This window comes from Malus domestica, chromosome 13 (assembly GCF_042453785.1).
Source record: "Malus domestica chromosome 13, GDT2T_hap1".
NCBI classification, from domain to species: domain Eukaryota; kingdom Viridiplantae; phylum Streptophyta; class Magnoliopsida; order Rosales; family Rosaceae; genus Malus; species Malus domestica.
Genome location: NC_091673.1, coordinates 4634394 through 4657664, shown reverse-complemented (window position 1 = coordinate 4657664; position 23271 = coordinate 4634394). Strand labels below are relative to the sequence as shown.

At 39.0% G+C, this 23271-nt stretch overlaps 3 protein-coding genes across 3 annotated transcripts; 2 read left to right on the top strand and 1 right to left on the bottom strand.

Moving 5' to 3' along the window:
- Positions 1-5468: 5468 nt before the first annotated feature.
- On the top strand, positions 5469-8759 carry LOC103414303 (cyclic dof factor 1-like). The gene is made up of 2 exons (XM_008352701.4): positions 5469-6025; positions 7109-8759. Exons 1-2 carry the CDS (start codon positions 5753-5755, stop codon positions 8402-8404), a joined length of 1569 nt encoding a protein of 522 aa, XP_008350923.1. The 5' UTR covers positions 5469-5752; the 3' UTR covers positions 8405-8759.
- Positions 8760-14209: 5450 nt separating this feature from the next.
- LOC103451809 (probable calcium-binding protein CML46) lies at positions 14210-14533 on the top strand. The gene has a single exon (XM_008391236.4). The coding sequence runs from the start codon at positions 14210-14212 to the stop codon at positions 14531-14533; it is 324 nt and encodes a 107-aa protein (XP_008389458.2).
- A 6232-nt stretch (positions 14534-20765) lies between these two features.
- LOC139190469 (uncharacterized) lies at positions 20766-21377 on the bottom strand. The gene has a single exon (XM_070810787.1). The coding sequence runs from the start codon at positions 21375-21377 to the stop codon at positions 20766-20768; it is 612 nt and encodes a 203-aa protein (XP_070666888.1).
- Positions 21378-23271: the final 1894 nt, after the last annotated feature.

Genomic DNA, 23271 nt, shown 5'->3' with positions numbered 1-23271 from the left:
AAATCTAAGTATTAACACTATGCAAGATCTGATCTCAGATTTCGAATATCAAGTAAAGTTGACATGTCCCAAGCAATGAACTTGGTAACAAAGATGTCAACGCTGATGCTCGAGTTGCTGGAGTTTATTTCTCCGTGCTTAATTACAAACTTATAAGAATATAAAGCAAATCCATAAATTGTAATCTGGGCAATTCTTCATGGGAAAGCATAACAAAATACACTGCTGAAAAGATTAAAAAATCTTTACAACAAAATAAAAGGTCATTTCTTTACCTAAAAGAGTAAAAATCCATATTTTCCTAGAAACGTCCTGTCCTACGTTCGTTCGTTGTACTTTTCCTCCGCTTCATAACGCACTTTTCTTAAAACATTTCCTTTTTAGTGACAAATCATATTAGGGATTAAAAATACCAGACACTGTTTTAATCTGTTTCTCCACGATCTTCATCCCAAGATTATTAAGCATAAACTCGTCCCATGTTATTGTGTACAATAAATCTTGCTTCTTATTGTGTTCTAATGTAAACTTGTAGTTCTTTTTTGTGTATAATCTTAAAATTTTGTGTATCAAGTAACATACAAAAGTCTTTTATATTGTGTAACTATTTTCTTTTACGTACAAACGACGGTAGAGGTGGGGCAGATTGAACCTATTATGATCTTAATTATTGGTGCTGGAATAAGAACCCTTAAGTCTATAAGCGCGTTAGCTATAAACCCCTTATATGATATATATATATAGGTTGAATACTTGTTTGGGCCATAACTCTAATGGTGATACGTACATTGTGTGTCTTCTTCATAAGACATCTAAAAGCAAGGGACCCCTTGTAATTTGGCTGCAACTCTATATTTGAAGATAATTTGGAAGGGTATATGTGAAGGTTGCTTGGAGCTCTCTCATTTCATTTGCTCCTTTATTATTGGAAAGGGAAAATTCTTTTTCGGTTTACTACTGGGAAAGGGCAATTCTGGGGAAAGCATGAAAGTCACACTTAAAATACGCTAATCTTTGCTTAATGAAGAAACCCTAATCAGGTCAGATTCAGTTAGCTTGTGCATGCAGTGTCAACTTTCATGTTGCAATCAATAGATTTATGTTAGCTTAATTAATGAAGAAGCCCCAACTAGATTAGATACGTACATGAGTAACTTGGCTACAAGTTTGAATTTCCTTCCTACAATTTCTCGTTCAAAAATTTCAGCATTTCTATTACCCTTCAACTGTAAAATTCCAAGCAAATAAAGTAGTTCTTGACTTTTGGGTTTAGACTTTAGATGCAAGACATATTTATGTCGGCCAACAGAACAAGTTGTAGCAATTGTGATTGAGGTCATGAATTTTGGAAGACTCTGTCAGTCTTAATTCTCGTTTGAAAACAGAAAAAAGAAAAGAAAAAATAAAACACCTTTGTGGTTTGTTTGTATGATAAAGAGATTTTATTTATGATTCTAAGCTAACAATACTCTCTGTTTTGTAAGGATCGAGAAGAAATGTTTTTTACGCAACATTATCTTTGTTTTTCAAATATATATTATTTTTACAACTCAAATTTGTGACATTTCGAGCACAAAAGAGTAACTTCTATTGCACCAAGGCTCACACTCTTCTTATCATTCCGATAAACAATTAAAATAAACTTCTAGTTAAAATACAAAAGCCTAAAAGGTAGTGTTCCACCTGACCTTCTTCAAACTCCACCTGTACACTGAGGCAGCCACTACTTTCTCTTTATTTGATTTGGATTTCATTGGAGCAAAATATTAAATATGTTATGATTCAATTAAATCAGCTGTGTGAAATCGCAAACCACAGAAAACTGTTCAGCCTCACTTCGATTTTTCTTTACAAGAAACGATAGGTTATATTTCGTTGAACATTCTAGACGAATATCGAGGTGTCAATATCTGCATAATGTTGAAATGATACTGAAATCAGACCCCTTAAACCACACTTGACTTCTAGGAACATGTGTTTCAATATCTGCTTAGTATTGAAATCAGACCCCCTTTTGAATTCAAAAGAATATTATTAAGAATTTAAAGATAAATCATGACCACCAGTAAAAAAGTTGCCGGAAGTGGAATATCTGAAGATGGATTTGGATCCTCTCCTGAGCAAAGGAGACGGCGCCTCTTAACTCAAATACACAGACCGTTAGATTTTGATCTAACGGCTACAATTATTATAACTTTTAGAGGGGTCTTCTGTTTGTAGCCGTTGGATCAATCCAACGGCCCGTATATTTGGGTCAAGAGGATCCGTCTCCCTTGCTCAGGAGAGGATCCAAATCCTCTGAAGATAAATAGTAAATACCTAAAAAATTGACTGCACATATATAGAAAACAGAACTTTCAACCTTCTGAATCAGCTGGAAAGGCAGGATTAGTTAGTGCAGGAAGGGGAAACCAAGAGCAAAGTGATTATACTTCATTTCAAAACCAGTAACGTGTGCATGCATGCATCTTAAGACATTGTCCTTTTGATTTTACCTATATACGTAAAGAAATTAAGAGAATGTCTATGCCACTTCCCTTAGGTTTTTGACAGTGTGTCTCTTTGATTTTCTGGTAGAATGATTATCATATTGATAGAAAGAGGGAACTTGCATATTATACTTAATTGAGATATTTCTCTTATTGCAAATTGGTTTTATGATGGAACTTCAACTTTTTTCATAGTATCAAAGCAAGTTGTCCTACTTGTGAAGCCTGACGGCCACACGTGCTTCACGTTATCCCATTTGTGTTACCCATATGCTAGGCTTGAAATTCGTCACACGCGAGGGGACATGTTGAGAATGAGTCACACATTGATGGAAAAATGGGCATTCTATATCACTGTAATTTTGTTGAAATAGATCATGAGTTTAAAAAAATTAGCCAATTCAAAACTCATATATATGTAGCTAAACAAAACGAGATCATCAAATCTTCTGCATCCAAAATTGGTGTGGTCTCTCTATGTCCCCAATTGTTGATTGACATGTATTTATAAACATAACTTCTCTTAATTTTATTGTCATCAACTTAATATGTGTCAAACAATGATTGAGGCGATATAGAAGCTACACTAAATTTGGGTGTATAAATATTTTTTTTTCTTATGAACAAACAATATTATATAGGGGTGGGCTTATCCTTAAAATGAGTTAGCAATAATGTGGTTTAAATTCGCTTATGACGATAATCGAACTTAAAAACTCTTATTTACAAATGAAAAAGAATATCAATGACCATAATACTAAATGGCAGTGGAGAAGATTTGATCTAAAACAAAACTTCCCAATTCATTTGGTGAAATGATGGACTGCCATCATCTAATTAATCATGAAAAAAAATAGATATTAAAAGATAATGTGTTACGAGATGTAATAAATACATATTACGATGGAATTATAAATCAAATAATACAAATTTGCAGAGCCACTAGAACTAGATATAACCGGAGAGGGCTCTTGGTCCCTTTTTACTAAATTCATCCTGTTTGGGATTCGAATCGTTGGAATTTGATCCAACAATTACAAATAAGAAGCCCTTTAAAAGTTATAATAATAATTAGGATCCCGAATTAGATGAATTTGATGGAAAGAGATTGGAAGAGAATCCATTTCAGATAGGGATGTGATATCAACACATCATTTTTTATTTCTCTCACACCTTTTTAATTTTCGACCGTTGGATCAGATGAATTGAAAAAAATCAAATAATAAAAATTAATAAAATATATAAAAGAAGTAAAAATAAATGTATGAATAGCACATTCTTCCGATATTACGCAGTCGTGGCAGCTCAGTCTCTCAAAAGCGAAAGTGCCATCAGCTTCGAACTACGGGATCAACGGCGGTGATATGCTGATATCAGATGACCTTTTCACTACACTTTTTGCAGGTTGCAGGTGGGTCCCCGACCCTCCATTCCTTGGTAGCTGATCGAATTCAAAGCTGCCCCCACTGGTTCCTGTCCGCCACGTGTTTTCTACTGCAAGCGACCTTTTCCCACGGCACACCCAATTATTTCCCACAGCTGGCATAGACATTATCCTCCCTCAGAAAAGCCACACAATAATTATGCTAACACAAAACAATAACTTCCACTTCGCAGATCTGAATTTTTAGCCAAATTAATAAGGGTAATTTGCTTTTGAATTCAAATTTTTTATTTGTAATTTTCTTCTTATGTTACATTCTTTTAGATTATGAAAAATGATTTAAATTTATATGCAAATGATGAAAAATATATTATTACAGTCAACTTATCCAAACTGGAATAGTCAGCTTATCTTTAGCTCAGTTGGTAAAACATAGGATTGTAGTTGGTTAACCATCAGTTATGCATGTGGTCCATATGAGAAAAATATCACTAAACTAAGAACTTTATTACGGTAAAATTTATGGATTGTGTTTATTAAGGTAGTATTTCATTTGGTAATTTTTATTACTTCCCCATTGCTCATTTGGTAATTTTCATTACTTCCCCATTGCAAAATATAACTTACTAATCATCATAAAGGAACAAGAGTTCAACACATTGCAGCAAGTACTTAATAGCTTTATATAATTTCATTCGGGGGTTAGGGTTTTCAATAGCCCTATATGTTCAATGAAACATAATTGAGATTTTTCTTGTGGAAATAAAACTCTATACATACTTATCCTAAAAATTCACGATTTCTTTATAGGTGCAACGATAGTAAGTATTTATATGTCTCATTTCTCGACACCAAACTTGTCTCAGTCATTTTCTATGTACAAGTTTGACAGTTTTTCCTTTTCAGAAAAATAAGCAGAATTCCAAGCATACTTATCAGTGAAAATTCACGATGTTGGTGGTAAAATATCTATAGGTCTCATTCACCAATAATCCAATTTATACATTCAATGGTACATATTTATGAGTCTTATTTTCTATTGAAGTACAACGTAATATGTTGTGATTAGAAAATGTTTTTTTTTGCATTAAGTACTACAGTCTAGTTGTATTACTCTTCTTGTAAGGTATTAAGTTTGAATATCGTAAATAGCGAATTCAATATTAATTTATTCCCTAACTCTTGCAGTAATAATTTGAATAAAAGGCAAAGAAAACATGGACAAATTAGTGAATCTGACAAAGGCAAATAGCATAAATGAACAAACAAAAGAGAGAATATTTGAAGTAGAAGGCAGGCAAACTGGCAAAGGCAGGTGAAGGAGGAGAAATGTTTCAGTCGAAAATACGGTTTGGTACACTAAGTGTTATAATATAAGTAGTTAAATACTTAAAAAAAAATCAACTGATTGTATTATGATACTTGATGTATCAGTCCGTGTTTTCGGCACAATGAAAAATATCTCGTAAAGGAGAAGGGAGTAGTTAGCAAATTGTGAAAAGGGGGTGGAAATTCAAATGCTGATATGGAATGGAAAAAAGAGAGGACAAAGAGAAGCACTATCTTTTTAAGAAATGTGGGGAATCCAACAGGGCGAAAGATATCCTAACGCCACATACAACTTGTGGCTCACAAATCTCCTTCCTTTTCCCCCTTTATGATGTGGCATTCCCCACCTCGTTAAACCCCACTCACCCCTTTCCCCCTTCTCCTCAAAACTCCCCCTCATCCTCCTCCTCGATCAGAACTCGGAGAACAACAAAAAACAACAACCATCAAGTGCACCAAAACCATCAAAAGACATCAAAAGACTCGAACTTTCTGTGCTCTTTGTTCGAAAGACAAATTTTTGTTTCTGGGTTTTAATCGAATTACGAGAATGTCGTCGGAGAGTGAAGGAGGTGGACACATGATAAAGCTGTTCGGAAAGACTATACCTTTGGCCATGGCGCCACTGAACCGTGAGTCTTCTTCCTCCATTGACGTGCGTTGTGGGGCTGTTGACTCTGATGTCGCTGCTACTGCTTGCGGCGGCGGCGGCGGTGGAGGTGCGGAAGACTGTTCCGAAACCAGCCAGAAGCTTTCTTCTTCTTCAGCTGCTACCAATTCGCGGGAAGAGAAGTCGGAGAGAGAAGAAGATGCACAGAAAGAGGTATGTTTGAGCTTGAGTTTTCTATGGCGGCTGTTCTTTTAGATTCTAAGAACAACCCATTTTTCAGAAACTCAGAAATTTAAATGGCTCGATTTTACCTGCTCTTGAGTTTGTGATTTTGGGATCTGAAAATTGACATACTTAATGATTCTTGACTATTTGTTGTCCTGAAATCAAGATTGTCGATTTGGTCTGTGTTATTCCTTTCTTTTCTGTCCTTTTGATTATCCCGAGGCTGTCTTTGGGGAACTTGAGGATTACGTCATGATATTCGGATGCTGGCTGTGTTGGATTTACCAGTCTTATTCGGTTTAGTTTGATTCTGTTCAAGTTTCCGAAAATTTGGATTTTTGTTGATTTGGTGAAAACGTTTTCATTTTTTGGTCAAAATAAAATCACAAAGTTCCAGTTGAAATGGTTTGGAAATCAAAAGGCATGGTGATAAGGAGAAGTTGCTTTTTTTAACTGCACTTTAGAAGTAGCTAATTGTGCTTTTGGCTTCTGAGACTCTTTCCACGGATACTTTGAATTGCTTGCTCTGTTTTACCCATCCATGTCAAATTTGTACGTTGACATGGCTGGTAAACATTTTAGAGGAAAGAAAAGGGAGAATCCTAGAATTTTGCTTCATTTTCGTTGGGATCGGATAACTTTTGCCAGTTGAACAAACGGCTTATAAAATCCGCGATAGCTTTCGGTTTTTCTGCAGTGATTATGTTTTTTATCCAAAAAGCCTCTTGTACCTTTTTCTTTCTGGACAACTTTAGCGTTTTGCACCGTCTGCTTCTGTAACAAGATTTTTTTCTTTCTTTGGCTCCGTTCTTAATCTACTTTGGTTCCCCTTTATATGTTTTGTGAATGACAATGTTTCGGACAATAACGAAATTTATGTATCAAAAGTTCTTCATACCCTTTTTCTCGTGTTTATTCTGCTTGAAAAACTCGAAAGCGGTTTCTGTTTGATTTATAAATCAATGTTTTAGCATGTATGATCACAACAATCTGTTTATCAGCACATTGAGGGAACTCGGAACTGTTCTTGTAAAGCACTTTTCTGATCAGAAAATTTTGTTTGAAATATAGGAAACAATATCAGGAAAAGAACTCGCAGCTGATAAACAGCATGATGATACCTCAGATCGAATCACAGAAGACATAAAAGCTCCTACAACATCATCTGGAATAAGCGAGAATCCTAAAACTCCTTCAGCTGATAGAGAAACTTCATCTAAGAATGGAGACCTGAGCGAGACTGGTAGCTCACAAGACAAGACTCTGAAGAAGCCAGACAAGATACTTCCATGCCCTCGATGTAATAGTATGGACACCAAGTTCTGTTACTACAATAACTACAATGTCAACCAGCCTCGCCATTTCTGCAAGAACTGCCAGAGATATTGGACTGCTGGAGGAATCATGAGGAATGTGCCTGTGGGTGCTGGTCGTCGCAAGAATAAGAACTCTTCAGCTTCACAGTATCGTCACATTTTTATGTCCGATGCTCTTCAAGCAGCTCATGCTAGCACTGCAAATGGTGCGCACAACGCTACTTTGGGAAGCAACGGCACTGTCCTTACCTTTGGTTCAGATTCTCCTCTTTGTGAATCAATGGCTTCTGTATTGAATCTTGCAGAGAGAAACCAAAATTGTGTGCAAAATGGATTTCATGGACCCGAACAAAGACTCCTAGTTTCTCCCACTGCTGGAGATAATGGGGACGACCGCTCAAGTGGATCATCCATTACAGCTTCAAATTCAACAGAGAGGGGAGGCAGAGCTAGTTCTCAAGAGCCTTCAGCTCAAAATTGTCAAACTTTCCCTCCTCAAGTACCATGCTTTCCGGGTTCCCCTTGGCCTTATCCATGGAACTCAGCTCAGTGGGCCTCTGCAATGCCTCCACCCGGCTTCTGCCATTCAGGCTTTCCGATGTCATTCTACCCTGCACCGCCATATTGGGGCTGCACTGTGCCGGGCCCTTGGAATGTTCCATGTCTCTCACCATCCTCTACTCTTAGCCATTGTGCTACAAGACCCGGTCCAAATTCCCCAACCTTAGGGAAACATTCAAGAGACGAGGACATACCTAATCCATCCAGCTCTCAGAACGAAGAGCCTGCGAAAGAGAACAGTTCCGAAAGATGTGTTTGGATCCCAAAAACTTTAAGGATCGATGATCCTAATGAAGCAGCAAGAAGCTCTATATGGGCAACACTCGGCATTAAGAATGAAAAGGGAAACTGTACCAATGAGGGAGGAGGTCTCTTCAAGGCGTTTCAATCAAAGGGAGATGAGAAGAATCACGTGGTTGAAGCTTCTCCAGTGTTGCAAGCGAACCCTGCAGCGTTTTCCCGATCACTCAACTTCCGCGAAAGAACATGATCAAAGCTGAAGTCTGAGTGGTAAACTTCGGCAATGTGATGCAAGGGGGTTTACCTCCCTCCAACCTTTGCTGCTGACAAATATGACACCTTTTTTTTCCATTTTCTTTTTTACCGTAAGGCAATGTTTACTGATCAGCCTCAATGTTTCTGAGTTAGATCATATAGATGTATTTTCTTGAATCTCTGTGTAACATTATGGATAGGTCCTTTTTGTTTTCACCTCAGTTAGTTGCTGCAGAAAGTGTTTTTATACATATTTAGGATGTGAGGTAACATAAGATAGCTAATAAAACGAGAGATATTTGGATGTAAACAAAATCCAATATTTGTTAAATAAACTTTAATTTTTTTCATGTGCTTTTCGTGTTTCTGGTAATTATGATACGCTGATCTACTCATGTGTCAATAAAGCTCCCAATATACTGACTTTTAATAATATCACAAAATTAATAAGTTACAAAATGATCGACTTCTATTGTCTTTAGAGTAATGCGTGATATAATTTTTTTTAAATGAAAACTAATTCATCAAAAGAATGAAAAAGTCAAGGTAGGGCCTAAATTGGGAAGATAAGCTTTGAACTAGTGGTCAATCGGAGGGGCATATATCCCTTTCCAACACACAAGGAATCCAAATTGGTAAAGATAAAGACCATAAAGTGTAAACCGATGTGAGCCAAGTATATCCACCAAACACAGAAAGTGGCTTCTTTTCTCTTTCCACTTTGCTTGCTGGATAATATATCAAAATCAGGGAAGACACTCCATATTTATATATGGTTTCTCATTCAGATATTTCCTTGTCTTTGTCCTCACTTGAAGGAGCCCCAAAATTAGTTGTTGTGGGACCCATTACATGTGATTCCAACAAAAAAATTCTGAATTTTTGCTATATGTTGATTATATTATATGCATACCAAATACTCTCAAGATATAGACAAAGATGAGTTGCAGATGTGGATCAGATCAGTTAGCTAAATTTTTCTTAAACTTCGATGATATGAGAAGAATTTTATTTTATTTTTTAAAGAAAAAGTTGTATCTAGTCAAGGGGCATAAATCAAACTACTCATAATACAAGGAAAAATAAATAAAATACATGAAACAGAAGAAGGGATATAAACCTTATTATTCTAGAAACGAAGACAATAAAGATACAAAGAAAAAAATGTTTTTTTTTTTTTTTTTGTGGGGGTGGGGGTAAGGGAGGGGAGGGGGAGAACACAAACCGTAACCCGTCTAAAGCAAAACCCAAAGATCTAAACTTGCAAAACAGATCGAGAAAAAAAAAAAAAGTAAGGTAAACTTGTATGCTGAGATGCACATCAATTTGAGAAGCAGAAGTTAGTAAAGAAAACATAGTCCGAAAACAAAGTAGCATGAGCCACTAACAGATGGGAATCATGCCATACCAAAGTTGGAGAAGGCAAGCCATGTTAACAAAGTGTCATTAACAACATTTACTTCGCGATATATGTGAGAGGCGTAGAAAGTCATATTCCAAATGTGGTTCAACAAATAGACCATTGTGTACGAAGAGGCCAAGGTGAATCAAAATCAGTCAATTGGAGAGAAATTAGTATATTTACAATTCTCGCTTGTATTAAAAGGAGAAAAATTAATTATTTGAAAAAATAAAATCATAGTATCTTGTTCTTTGCAGTGTCAATCAGTAATACGTGACATTGATCAAAATATATTATAAAAGCTCTTGTGGTTGTTATATGTTTGCATGTTAACATCAACACTTATGTTTGCCAACACTTAGGTTTGCATGTTAACATCAACACTTTGACTTTAAAGTAAAACAAAGGAGATTAATATCAAACCTTACTAATCATGTTCTTTATTGGTTGCCGTACGATTTAATTTCTTCTTTTGATATATAAAATAGAAGATAATTAGGGGGAAAAGGGTTCTTCACATGAACACCTTTCTTTTTCTTTTGTTTGTTTTGAACTTTGAAGTTTTAATAGAAAAGTTCTCCCCTGACATGTCACATATGTGTATTTCCTCGTCGCTTGGGCCTCGTTGTTTTGAAAATAATAATTTTGGACTTCAAAACTTTTAGACTTTTAGTTGGGCCCAACCCGGTTTGGAACTCAAACGACTCAGAGACGGCCATAGGCAAGACGAACAAGGCATGTGCCTTGTCCTCACTTTAAATTAGGCCTTGACTTTCTTCATACTCTGCATTATTCATCGTAGGAATCATAATGGATAGGTGTTGAGTATATCCACCAGTGTTTTGAGTTCGAAACTCTCCCTCCTAAATTATGGTAATAGTTTCGAACCTTTTCACTCCCATTGATAATAATAAATTTTTTAGAATAAAAAAAAACGTAGTCTTGATTAAAAAGAACGAAAACAATCTCTTATTCTCATAAATCTAATCTAATGCATCTCAAATTCATATTGTTACGAAAGAAATCATCTTAAAATACTAAATTTGGAAGGCCATATTTCATTTTTGTCTTGGGCCTCATTTTGCATTGGGACGTCTCTGAAACGACTTGACTCGACGCGGTGGATTTTAGGATTTCAAGGAGCAGAGAATCTAGAGATAGTTATGGGCAACTTCCTCCTCAAAAAGGTCTTGCGTTTATACTTAAGATCATATTCTGGGGAGACATTGTTTCTGCTGTGGTCGAGAATCCTCTTTGGTTATGGCGTGTTATTATGTTTCCATTAAAAGTTGCTCAAGCAATCATGTACATACACAACAGTGCGTTATGATATCACATTCACCATGATCAAACTAAGGACTTTTGAGTAAAATGATTTTACACACTATAACTACAAGTCGTTGCATTGAAATTACTCCTGACAGAGAGAAGTTGGGAAGAAAACAAAAGGCTGTTGTCCCAGTTTCTTCGAGGATTCGTAAAGCCTTTTGGAAATTGGATGTCCTCATGGAACATGAAACATTAAGTCGGTCACGCACTAACTATCAAGTTCTGGAAACCAGGCCCGGCCTAGGCCTAGTGCTGGTAGGGCGACCGTCCAGGGCCTAAAATAATTGGGGACATCAAAATTATTAGGATGATATATTTATATATATTTTTATAAAAGTATAAATTTATAAAATTTGGTTCGATGACAAAGAAATTTAACTAGAACTTATGATTTTGTTGTTTGATATTAATGAGGAGTTCTTGGGATCAAAACACCATGTGTGCTTATTTCCCTTTCAATTTTTACAAATTTATTTTCATAAGAGTATAAATATATAAAATTTGGCTAAATAATCAAGAAGTTTAATTAGAATTAATGGTTTTTGTTGTTTAAAATTAACGAGATGTCCTAAGTTCAAAATGCTAAGTGCATGTTTATTCTTTTCAATTTTACAAATTTTTGTTTGGTTGTTAATTTATTTTTAATTAGTAGCTAGTAGCTATGTGAATTGTTATTTATAAACATTTGTTCCAATTCAAGTCTAATCTTCAACAAAGAGTAATGTGTTGACCAAATTTTTAGACCAAATTTGCAAATCATATGACGTATCATCAAAAAGTTTAATTTAATACTCATTTATTACTTATACATATCAATTAAAGACAAAAAAAACATCATTACCTTTTTAATCCCATATTGACAAGGTTAGTATATAAGAAAAAAACACCTCATGATTTATACAAAAACACTGTAAAAGTTCAAATGGAAAACAAAACTCATATCTATCTACTTGTAAACCTGAAGTTTTTTTGTTTCCTTCTCACGATACAAAATGAAATAGTTTTTCCGTGTTTCTAAATTATTAAGTTTGAAGTGATTTTCTAAGTACAATTTTATCAATGTCTTATGTATGAAAACAAATAATTTTCTTATATAAAATGAGTGCACATTTTTTTGACGTCGCCCCAAACCTCAAAAAATTTTAGACCGGCCCTGCTGGAAACTTCCATAGGCGATGTGAACTTTCAGTTCAGTTTGTAGGCTGTTTAATTTCTTTTGTTGTTTTGCATATTTGAAGAAAGGTAGGTTTGGTTCAAACAAATTGAAAATTAAATTTACTATAATTCAAAAATCCCGCATATGTACGTATACGTAACCATATTGATTAGAATATGAAGCGGTTTTAAATTTCTCTTAATTTAGAATGTGAGAAGTCATGAACATGTAAAAAAAAAAAACATGAGAATGAGAATGAGAATGAGAATGAGATTAACTATATGCCAATATAATTTTTAAATAAAAATATAAATCCGAAAGCTTACTCTCTTAGACCTACTCCAATCCTTAGTGTAAAACTCAAATTTTAGATTTTAAACATATCTCAACTTGCTCAAACCCTTGAGCCAAATATGAGTTTTAACCCAAAGCTCATTTTTAGGGCAAATTTAGACGGGCTGGCCCACCATATATGTGTACTTTTTTTTAGTTTTATATTTATAAATTTATTGAATTTAACGGCTAAGATCTAATATGATCAAATCTAACGATAAAGAAAAAGATCTAATGGTCCAAATTTAAATCCAATGGCTAAAATAATTTAGAAAAATTATTTTATGTGTTTCATGTTCTTTCATAGTATTTCGCGAGTTTCATGGTGTCAGTTTAGTGATTTTTCAATATTTATCAGAATCTAAATTTTTTTAGGTTAAAATGTTCATAAAATTAAAGGAAAACTAATGAAAATAACTTGAAAACTTTGGGTTTTAACGATAAGGAAAAAATAAATGGCAAAGTGAATAGTACCAAAATTGACTTTTTAGTTAAAAACAATAACGGAGCTAGGAATTTTTTACCGGGTGGGCTAGTTTAAAATTTTAAATCTCTTTAAATAAAGAAACTTGATACCCTATTTTTCATAGTATCATCTAGCTTAAAAAAATTCACAAGGTGAGCCAAAAACATGTTAAAATTAAACAAATCCAAATTTGTACATGTACAAGAAGCGATGAGAAAAATAATGTAAGAAAAAGAGATGATTTGCAAACTGTATTATATAATTTTATATAGTTAAACCTAGAGAATTCGAATTAGCGACTAAATATTTGGTGGGCTACATTAGAAAATCAATCAAAATTACATGTAAAATTTTATTTTTCACCACAAGCTACCTGGGCTACTGCCCAGGGCAGCCCTTAACTTGGCTCCGCCATTGTGTAAAAATATAGTTTTTCATTAAAATGAACAGTACCGGGAGCTTTTCGTTAAAGTTCGCTAAAATTAAATTATGATAGTTTACATAATTTTTTTTTTAAAAGTTACTTTAAGAATTCTAAATTAATTCTTTAATGATTTCAAACTAAAAGTTTAACCCATAAGAGTTTGAGCAGAAAATATGTTTTTGGTTAAAACCTAAATTTTCTGAATGTTAAAAACTTTAGGTTTTAACCCAAGGTTAATAGTCTGGTAGTCCTATTGGCCCGTTGGGAATAGGAGGAGGTAACTTTCTGTTTCTGTTCCCAACAAGCTTCAGTAAATTCTTGTGCATCTTCCACGAAAATTTGGTCGACCGAAAAAGAGCACCGCATCTTTACCCCTTGAGAAAGTTAAAGACGTTGACGCTTCAAGTACAAGTAACCCGGTCGCTCTTTTTTTTTCTATATAACATTCTCTAAGTGTTGGTTTGCTCTGTCAACTTATCCATGAAGGACATACCAACAAACACAACTCAACTGGTCTGCCTTTATTTTTCAGCATTGATTTCTTGGGTATTAAATTTCTTAGTTTTGTCTTTACACCACATGTTTCATCCCCTTGTAATATTTTTCTCCACACCTTCGAAGAGGGTTTGCACCAATACCCTCAAATCAACTTCTGATAAAACAGAAGTAACGGAAGAAGTGAAGACGGTGATGGACAGGCTAGGGTTAACATGTTATGATGCACAAGGAGATGATATTCAAGGCGGGGTTGGTGCGGAGGAGGAGCTTTCGAGACTGTTCGATGAGGAGGAGCCTAGCTTGGAGGAGGTAAAGGAAGCGTTTGATGTGTTTGATGAAAATAAAGACGGGTTTATAGATGCTGCAGAGTTACAAAGAGTTTTATACATTTTGGGTTTGGAGGACGGGTTTGGATTGGACGAATGCCGGAGGATGATCGAGGCCGTTGATACGAACGGAGATGGACTAATTGATTTTGATGAGTTTGTGAAACATATTGAGGACAGCTTTTGTTGACAACCAAGCTGAAGTGTGCTTTTGCTTATTGTTCTGGTTTGCATATTGTAATGCCTAATTCCTGTACAACTGAAGTGTGTGCTACTTCTGATTACTTTTATTTTAATTGTTATGAAGTTTCATGGATTACGAAATTGCTATATTTTGCTGTCTACCTAGGTTTTTGACGATTATAAGCCCTTTTTTTTTTTTTTTTTGTATCTTTTTTGTTTTCGTTTCTAGAAAATTAAAGTTTATGTTCCTCTCTTTTTCATGTTTTTTTATTTTTTTATTTTTTTATTTTTTAGGGATAAGGTTTATGTCGTCCTGATTAGGTATACATTTTTTTTTTGCCATCAATAATCTATACTGCCAAAAAAACATAAAAAAAAAAAAAAAAAAACAGAAAGAAAAAAAGCACACGGATGTGAGCCGTCATATGGTTATTGCGAATCTGGAAGGTATCATGTCACTGGATGTTAATGGGAGCAATAACCCTTCACTGCGGCCTGAACTAAAGCTACTCACCCCTTCCAATCCATTTCAACAGATCATCCATATCTGGTAGAGTCAATCATGTGTACTTATGGCACGTCCTAAGATTTTATAGGCCAGAGGAAACCGGTGACAGGTTTTTTAGGAGGCCGCTGACGAAGGAATTCAGGTTTACTTCAGTAATGAATGTGGATGTAAATTTTTTATTCCTTGATTTTGGACAATTTTGCACCTACAAAACAACTAACATCTTAAGTTATGGCCAAGAGCCTCACACACCCACGATGAATGGGGGGGGGTTTTGGCCGAAGAACCTCCGATGCCAAAGTTAGAATTTAGAGAGAAATAGTGTTTAGAAAATTTTGGGATTTTTGCCATAGTGTTGAAATAGCTTTTTGGTGAGAATGGGTGCCTATTTATAGGGTTAGGCTTTGCCCAATTTTCCCAAGGTGTGGCCGGCCACTAATGGGTTTTGGTGGTTATAGTTTTGGCTTAATTAGCCAATTTATTGGCTAATTAAGTATAAAAGAAATAAATAGGAGGTTACAAATTTGAATAGTTGCGTAAATAGGGTAATAAAATGGAAAAAAGTGTGAAAAGCTAGGGAGAAAGGGAGTGGCCGGTCAATCACTAGTTTTGGGATTAAGTGGGATATATGTTGTGGTTATTTGGATGTTTTAATTGATGTTTAATGGATTAATTGGGTAATTAATCCATTAATTAACCAATTAATATAATTTTGGAATAAATATTTTGGAGGTTACGGGATTTGATGAGATGAATATTGAATTGTTACCTTTTTGGAGCATTTTTGAGCTGCTCGCGTGTAGGAATCCCGGTGTGCCTCAAGGGTAGTTTGGTCATCTTTTACTAAAAAATCCATGTGTCGCCTTGTGATTATTTTTGGCTCCACAAATGCCCCCACACCTGCTGGGCTGCTCGTAGGAAAGGGCATTAGGTGTAGAGATCTTCTTGCTCTAAGAAACTTAGAACTGCTTCCTATTTTGATGTAGATTCCCTCTTTAATGTGAAATTAGATCCTTTTAGGAAAGGGAAATAAATTTCTCTCAAAACCTATTTAAGTCCACCTTAAGTGGGTTGTTAAATAAACTTTGGAGAGCGATTTATTCTACCCTACAAGAGAGAGAAAGCTTAGAGGATATTTGCTCCCCCTCCTCTAGCAATCTTCTACATCTTGTCCGTGCAAATGACCGTCTTTCATTGCTTTCTTCGTCTTCTTCATGCCGCACTGAGGTAAGAAAAAATTAATTTTCCTTGTCTTCTTCTTAGATGGTGCTACCGCGGGGCAGCCGTCGGAGTGGTGTGGCACGTCGGCTGGCATGGGCCAGGAGTCGGCTCGACATGGGCCGATGAGGTATTGTGGCAGGGACCACTGCTTTAAGCTGCTCGACTTGGCTAGAACCAAGGGCAGCTTGTGTGGCTGGGGCCGCGGATTGTGGCGTTGGGGCATAATACTAGGCGAGTCACATGACTCATGTCTTTTTAAGCTTTTGGACATGACGCGAGCTAGGCCGGTGATTGAGAGAAATGAAGAGGTTGCAGGCCTCATGAGCTGCTGGAATGTTGGGTTGAACTCATCTGCTAAGTACCACGAATGGCGTTAGCTATTTTAACTCTCTTCATTAGGAGAATCGTGGGCTGCTCCCAAAATAGGATTAAGGCGGATGCATTGGCTCGTCCAATCACTGTTGTGGATCCTGCTGCAAGTGAAGGTGGGAAAATGGATCTTCTTTGCCTGCTCAAGAGATGCCAGCTGAGAAAAAACCAAAGACTTCTTTCGCTCCCGCGGGTTTGCCGACTGCCTCCAAACTTGTGATTGACTTGACTTTTTCCAAGGGGACGAAAAATGAGGCTGCTAGATCTGAGCATGTGGCGCCTGTCATGTCAAGAATGGCTAGTACGATTGCTGATAGGATTGTTCGGCATAAAGGTCCTGTCATGCCCCTAGTGCCGAATTTTGTACCAAGACGTCTGTTGGGAGCTAAGTCTGGAAAAGTGGCGCCAAGGCTCATTCCTTATGCTGCTGAGACTGATTCGCCTACTGGGAATGAGGAGATTGCTTACGTAGGCAGTTGTGAGAAATCCACTAAGCGTGCTTCTGGGGAGGCTACTGAGATCTATATGCTTTTGAAACCAGATCTCTTGAAAACATGGACGCTTGTGACAAGTTTGTTGATGGCGTCAGAAATGTGTTTACCCAAGCTCGTTTGCGAAGCATACGACCCAATATAGAAGGACTGCTCTACTTGCTATGATGCAGATATAGCAAGGCTGCTAAGGAGACGGAAAATACTATGGCAGATTTTGAGCTCGTTGCTTTGAAGGGGTATAATATTTCTACCCCTACTTCTTTGCAGCTTGAGACCGTTCACCAAAAGATCGTTGACTTGAAGACTAGGCTTGACGCGATCCAAGTTAAGCATGAAAGTGCAGAGAAGGAGATTGGATGTTACATACCTCAAATTCAAGATCTTGAGTATGCAGTTTCTGAGCTTCATTTCGCTGCTTATGCAAAGGATGAAAAGTTGATTGCTGCTTATAATCAAGTGATCCACTTCAAGAGAATCGTCGATAAGCTTAAACCCCAAGTGTTGAAACTTCAAGGTGTACTGAAGATCAACGAAAGTTTGAAGAAGGAAGTGGATGAGCTGCAGAGCATCCATATTGGTCTACTCAAGGAGGATGAGTAGCTGAAAGGTGAAAAGGCTGGGCTCGGGGTTTTGAGACCTTCTCTATTTCTCCGAAAACTTGCTTGCTTTTACTTTTGAGGCTTCTATTGGTGAAGTAGTTGGAGAAGTTAGTGCCCAGGCTGGGGCAGCCGAGGGTGAAGTGCCGGATGATACTGCTGCTAAGAGCGTCGCGGCTGCTGAAGGTGTGGCGACCGAGTAGTTGTGGGATGTCCAAGCTGCTATAGTCTTCTAGGTAGCCTTTAGGATTTTATGTTTTTTCTTGTAGCTCTCGTTTTGCTTGAACTCTTTTGGCATTTGCTAGTTGTTCATAAACATGTTTTCCTTCACTTTTCTTCATCTTCGCTTCTTTTGTTCATGACCTAACCTTTAGACTTGATAGACCAGTGGCATGCATGCTACTTTTTTATAAGCAAACAAGCCCACGTAGCCTATGCAGCCGTAGGTGTTGGTGTAGAACTTTGCAAAGTTGTTAGTCATAGGGTTGGCAGCCGAATGCCTTACTTATAGAAGCAGATAAGTCCACGTAACCACTAGGCTGTTAACTTGACTTTCTTCAATTCCGTAGGTTGTGTAGCAAGTATCAAAACACTTTAAGACTTGGTGTAAGTTGTTCAACGCTTGGTAGAGATGAAGCTTATCGACTACGTAGCATGTCGGCAGTGGATAAAACTTCGTATATGTGCGCTAGCTTGTTTAACCTTTCACAAGAATGTGCGGTTGTATAAGTCTAGCGTGGCTTTACTGCTAAAAAGGCAAGCCGTAGGCAGTTTTCCGGAATCCGTAGGCTACCTTAGTGCACTCGGTAGCAGCTTTAGGGTTCCAGGGCAGTCGTCTATAGGGCGTACTGCGTAATGTGCCCCATCCGTCTCTAGGGCCCGGTTCCCTGTGGATTAGGCCAAGAGACCCAAAATCCTTCAGTTAGCTAAGCCTTGAAAAAGACCATTGTGGCTAATTTTAGGAATCCCGGCGCAAGCCATCGTGCATCTAGTTATACTAGGGCAGCCAGGCTCATCCACGTCTGGATATTCGGAGTGTAAAGTTTATCCTCTCGTCTTGGAGAGCTGACCCATATGGGTGTCGGGGAATTGGTTTACCCTCTCGCACTGGAGAGCAACTAGTTTACCTTCTCGTATTGGAGAGCAATTAGTTTACCTTCTCGTACTGGAGAGCAATTAGTTTACCCTCTTGCACTGGAGAGCATGGTTGGTCCCTCGGGGGGCGCAATTCCTGCTATGGGTCCTTAAGAAGGGCGCAGTCTTCTTTTGAAGTGCCGGAGTGATCAGTTGTTGTAAGCATGCAGCCGAGCCAAGTTGTGATTAATTCTGAATTCCTCATTGAAAAACGAGTGAAACGAACAAGAACTTAGTTGTAAGGTAGAAACTGCATAACAACTGGATAGTCCTCGACTTGTGAGGTGGTGCCCATCGAGCTTTTTGAGTCTTCGGGCTTTAATGTAGTGGGAGGTCACGCATGGTACTTCTTCAGATTGTAGGCGCTCCACCACTTTTCGATCTTTTTATCGTTTCATGGTGGCGAGGGTGTAATTACTCTTGCCGCCTATTCTGCTGATCTTGTATGGACCTTCTCAGATGAGATCCATCTTTTTGGAGCCTTCTTTGTGGGCAATGATGAAGGCTTTTCTTAAGACTAGATCTTTGGGCTAGAACTGCCGGATCTTGGCCCTTTTGTTGTAGCTGGAAAGGAACTACTGCTGGTAAGCTGCAATGCGGGTGATTGTCTGCTCGTACTTCTCATTTTCCAGATTTAAGCTTGTGGCCATCTCTTTTCGGTTACTCATCTTTTGGTGGTGCGATATGCCCATAGACATCCAGGGAGTTCGTCTGGCCATTTTCTTTTCTTACTGGTGGGGGATTTCTTGTGGCAGTCGAAGGTCATCTTGGTGGATACTTTGGCTTGCTTATTGCCTTGAGGATATCTTGGCGTAGACATGTGCTACTTTATGCCATATTTTTGGAAGAACTTTTCCAAACCTTTGCCCACGAATTGTGGGCCGTTGTTGGTGACGATGGATTAAGGGATGCCAAATCGGTAAATGATGTTCCTCTATATGAAGCGCTCTATGTCCGTATGAATTGTGGTCGTCATGGGCTCTGTTTCTACCTATTTGGTGAAGTAGTCGGTTGCCACGATCATCATGCCTTTGCCCCTAGTAGTCTGGCTGATGATTAGCTAGGAATCGGAATGAATTGAAAGCTTTTTCACCGCCAAGTCTTTTGTCATTCAAAGGCCTGCTAGTGGGGTTTCGTACTCTGCTTCGTTGTTAGATGCTTTGAAACCTAGAATGATCGCCTGCTCGGGCATCGAACCGCCTAGGGTGACAAGGACCTCGTCTGCTCTGAACTTTTGTAGTTGGATGCACCGTTGACATGCAAATGCCAGAAGTCTCCATCAGGTGAAGCAAGTGCGGCTGAAGTGTGCTCAGTTACCTTCGAGGCTTCATTGGGCCGCTCTGTTACGTTGTCAAGGCTGGGCGTGAAGGCGCGGTAGGGAGCCATAGAACTAGGGCCATGTTACATGTGGCAGGAGATGCTCAACTGCCGGTATTGGGCCACTCTAGAGCTAAATAATGGAGCAAGGGTCGGCTAGGGCCGTGTGACACGCAGCAGGAGGTAGTGTTCAACTGCCAGTACATGTTGCTCTTAAGTAGAATCTTCTGGGGCGACGAGGATAAAACTTGCTTATAAGTGCTCATTCCAGTGTTCATTTGCCCTTGGCGTGTCTTTTGAGCCGAGTTGTTGCTTTCGTAAAAAAACTTTGCATCCGCCAAGGTCTACGCCTTTATTGTCGTGCGTCTGTATTCGGCAGAATAGTGTGTCATGATGATGACTGTGTGCAAGGAGAACTTTCAAGTTACAACAAATATCGCCGAAGTTAGCTTTTGAATTTCTGATAACATCAATGAGAGCTTTTAAACTGTGGAATACAACTGATAGCATTGATGAGAGCTTTTAAACTGTGGAATACAGGTAGTCGGGCCCCCAGCTCTTCTCGCATGATGATAGAGCTTATTGCTGGTCTAGATACTATCAAACACGTGAATAAGTCCTCCGCTGCTTCCGGTTTGGATAGTAGGGATGTGACGTCGAGTACTTCTTCAAGTCTTTGAATGTGCATTGGCAATCCTCGTCCCAAAGTGCATGCTTCTCTACCAGAGCGAAAAAGTCTGCCAGAGTTAGATCTTCTTTCATTATCAGTTTTCCGAACAGTGGGTGGTCTGCTGGAAGTTCTTTTTGGAAGGCTGTTCTAGCTATCGAGTCGTTACATCCGACTATTTTTGCTTTCTCCGCTTTGAACCTCCTTACATAGTCGCGAAGCGACTCTTTTGGAGTTTTCTTAACGTCGAACAAATGGTCGGACTTCTTTTTGATCGAGCGATAGGATGAATATTCTTTGGTGATCAAAGAAAGTTCGTCAAAATTCCGGATAGATTGTGGCGGCATGGTGTAAAACCAATCTTGCGCCTCGCCTTGTAGAGTGGTGGCGAATATCTTGCACATGAGATCATCGTTGTTTCGATAAAGGATCATTGCGCTTCGGTAGCGTTTTAAGTGTCTCTCCGGATCTTCATCCCATTTGAAAGATACGAAATGTGGCATGCTGAACTCGCGTGGAGGCTCTGCTTGCTCGATCTCGTCCATTAAGGGTGACCTGCTTATGTTGGTCATGTTCCGTCATAATGCCTCGTCGGTGACCTTGTTGCGTTGGAAATCATGCAATAGGTTAGTCAAGAGTCTCTCTACTTCTTCCTGAATTTGCCTTTATTGGGGTAGCGGAGCTCTCGGTTGCCCCCAGCCATGACTTGCTGGTCTAGACTGCTCTTCCATGTGTTTGGCTCGTCTATACCGCGGATGCAGTGCATGTGGTGCGTTCCTAGCAGGCGAGCGAGTTCTTCGCAGGCTGCTGGTTGAACTTGAGCTGGATTGAGTGACTGCTTCTCTCCGTCCGTCGTGCTGCCTACTCTGATGTGAGGTGAATGATGCTCCTTGCAGGCTTAGCCACGAATGAACACTTTGCCCGGAAGGTTGCTCATGTTGACTATCGGAGTGTGACCCCAACCGTGAATGTATGCTCATCTGCGGGCCTAGTCTAGAGTGCATACTCATCCGCGTGCTAAGATGGGAGTATACGCTATCTCGGGGGCCCAATCAGAAATGTACACTGCCCGAATGTTCGGCTCGTGGTTGGTCGAGTGGCTGCTTACCGGGACGCTGCTGGAAAGGTTCGTATGCCCTTGTCCTACTTCGGGATACCTCGTCCGGGGCACGTTGGATCCCGATACGTTGTAAAAGTTGATTCACCAAGGTTGTCTGTTGTGCAAGGGTGTTCGTCAACTCTATGACTTGTCGAGACAAGTGTTGTTCGCCATTTGGATTGAAAGAGCTTGGAAGGAATGCACCTCTTAGGGCAATGGAAGGGTGGTAGACTCCGTGGGCGAGATTTGAGTTGGAAAATGTCAAATCCGCGAAAAAATGTAGTGAGAATGCCCCCAGCTCGATGGTAGGTCTGGATGGTTGAGATAGTCTTGGGCAGGCTTGGAAAGCCACGGGAGCAGGCTGGGCCATGAGAGATGGATGCTCGACGGGAGCAGGCTGGACCACGGAAGCGGGCTACTCGTCGAGAGCAGGCTGGGCCACGAGAACAGGCTGCTCGGCGGGAGCAAGTTGAACCACGGGAGTGGGCTGCTCGTCGGGAGCAGGCTGGGCCACGAGAGTAGCCTGCTTGGCGGGAGCAAGCTGGGCTGTGAGAGCAAGTTGCTCGGCGGGAGCAGGCTGAACCACAGGAGTTGGCTGCTCGTCGGGAGCAGGCTGGGCCATAGAAGTAGGCTGCTTGGCGGGAGCAGGCTGGGCTGTGAGAGCAAGTTGGGCCATGAGAGCAGGCTGGGCCGCGAGAATGGGATGCTCGTCGGGAGCAGGCTAGACCACGGGAGTGGGCTGCTCGTCGGGAGCAGGCTGCTCAGCGCGTGATGCATGCGAATGCGAGGCTTGGGCTCGGACGCGTGCAAGCTTGGATGACACGGCTTGGGCTCGGACGCGTGTAAGCTTGGATGGCACAACTTGGGCCGTGGCCTTGGTGCTGTGAGCCTTGGATGGCACGGCTCGGGCCGTGGTGAAAGCACCATGGACCTCGCCACCATGGTGGTTCCCATGGTGGAAACTCGTGGTGGTGGTGCTGCTCCACTTATTGTCGCATTTAGCCTCACGAATCTCCGCAATCCCATTTCTTGAACATTAGAATTTTCATTTAAGAAATTTTCTAAATTTCTAGCCATTATATTTTGCTTATACGTTTTATCAAAGAACCTTTGCAAGTAAAAAATTCTAATAATAAGAACGTATGAAAAATATTCAAATGGACTAGAAAATAAAGAAAAAACTTTTTTGTGCGAGAGTCTTCTACAAGTATGGATTTCAACTCTCAATGAAAGCACCAATTTGTGGATGCAAATTTCTTCCTCCTTGATCTTGGACAATTTTGCACCTACAAAACAATTAACACCTTAGGTTAAGGCCAAGAGCCTCACACGCCCACGAT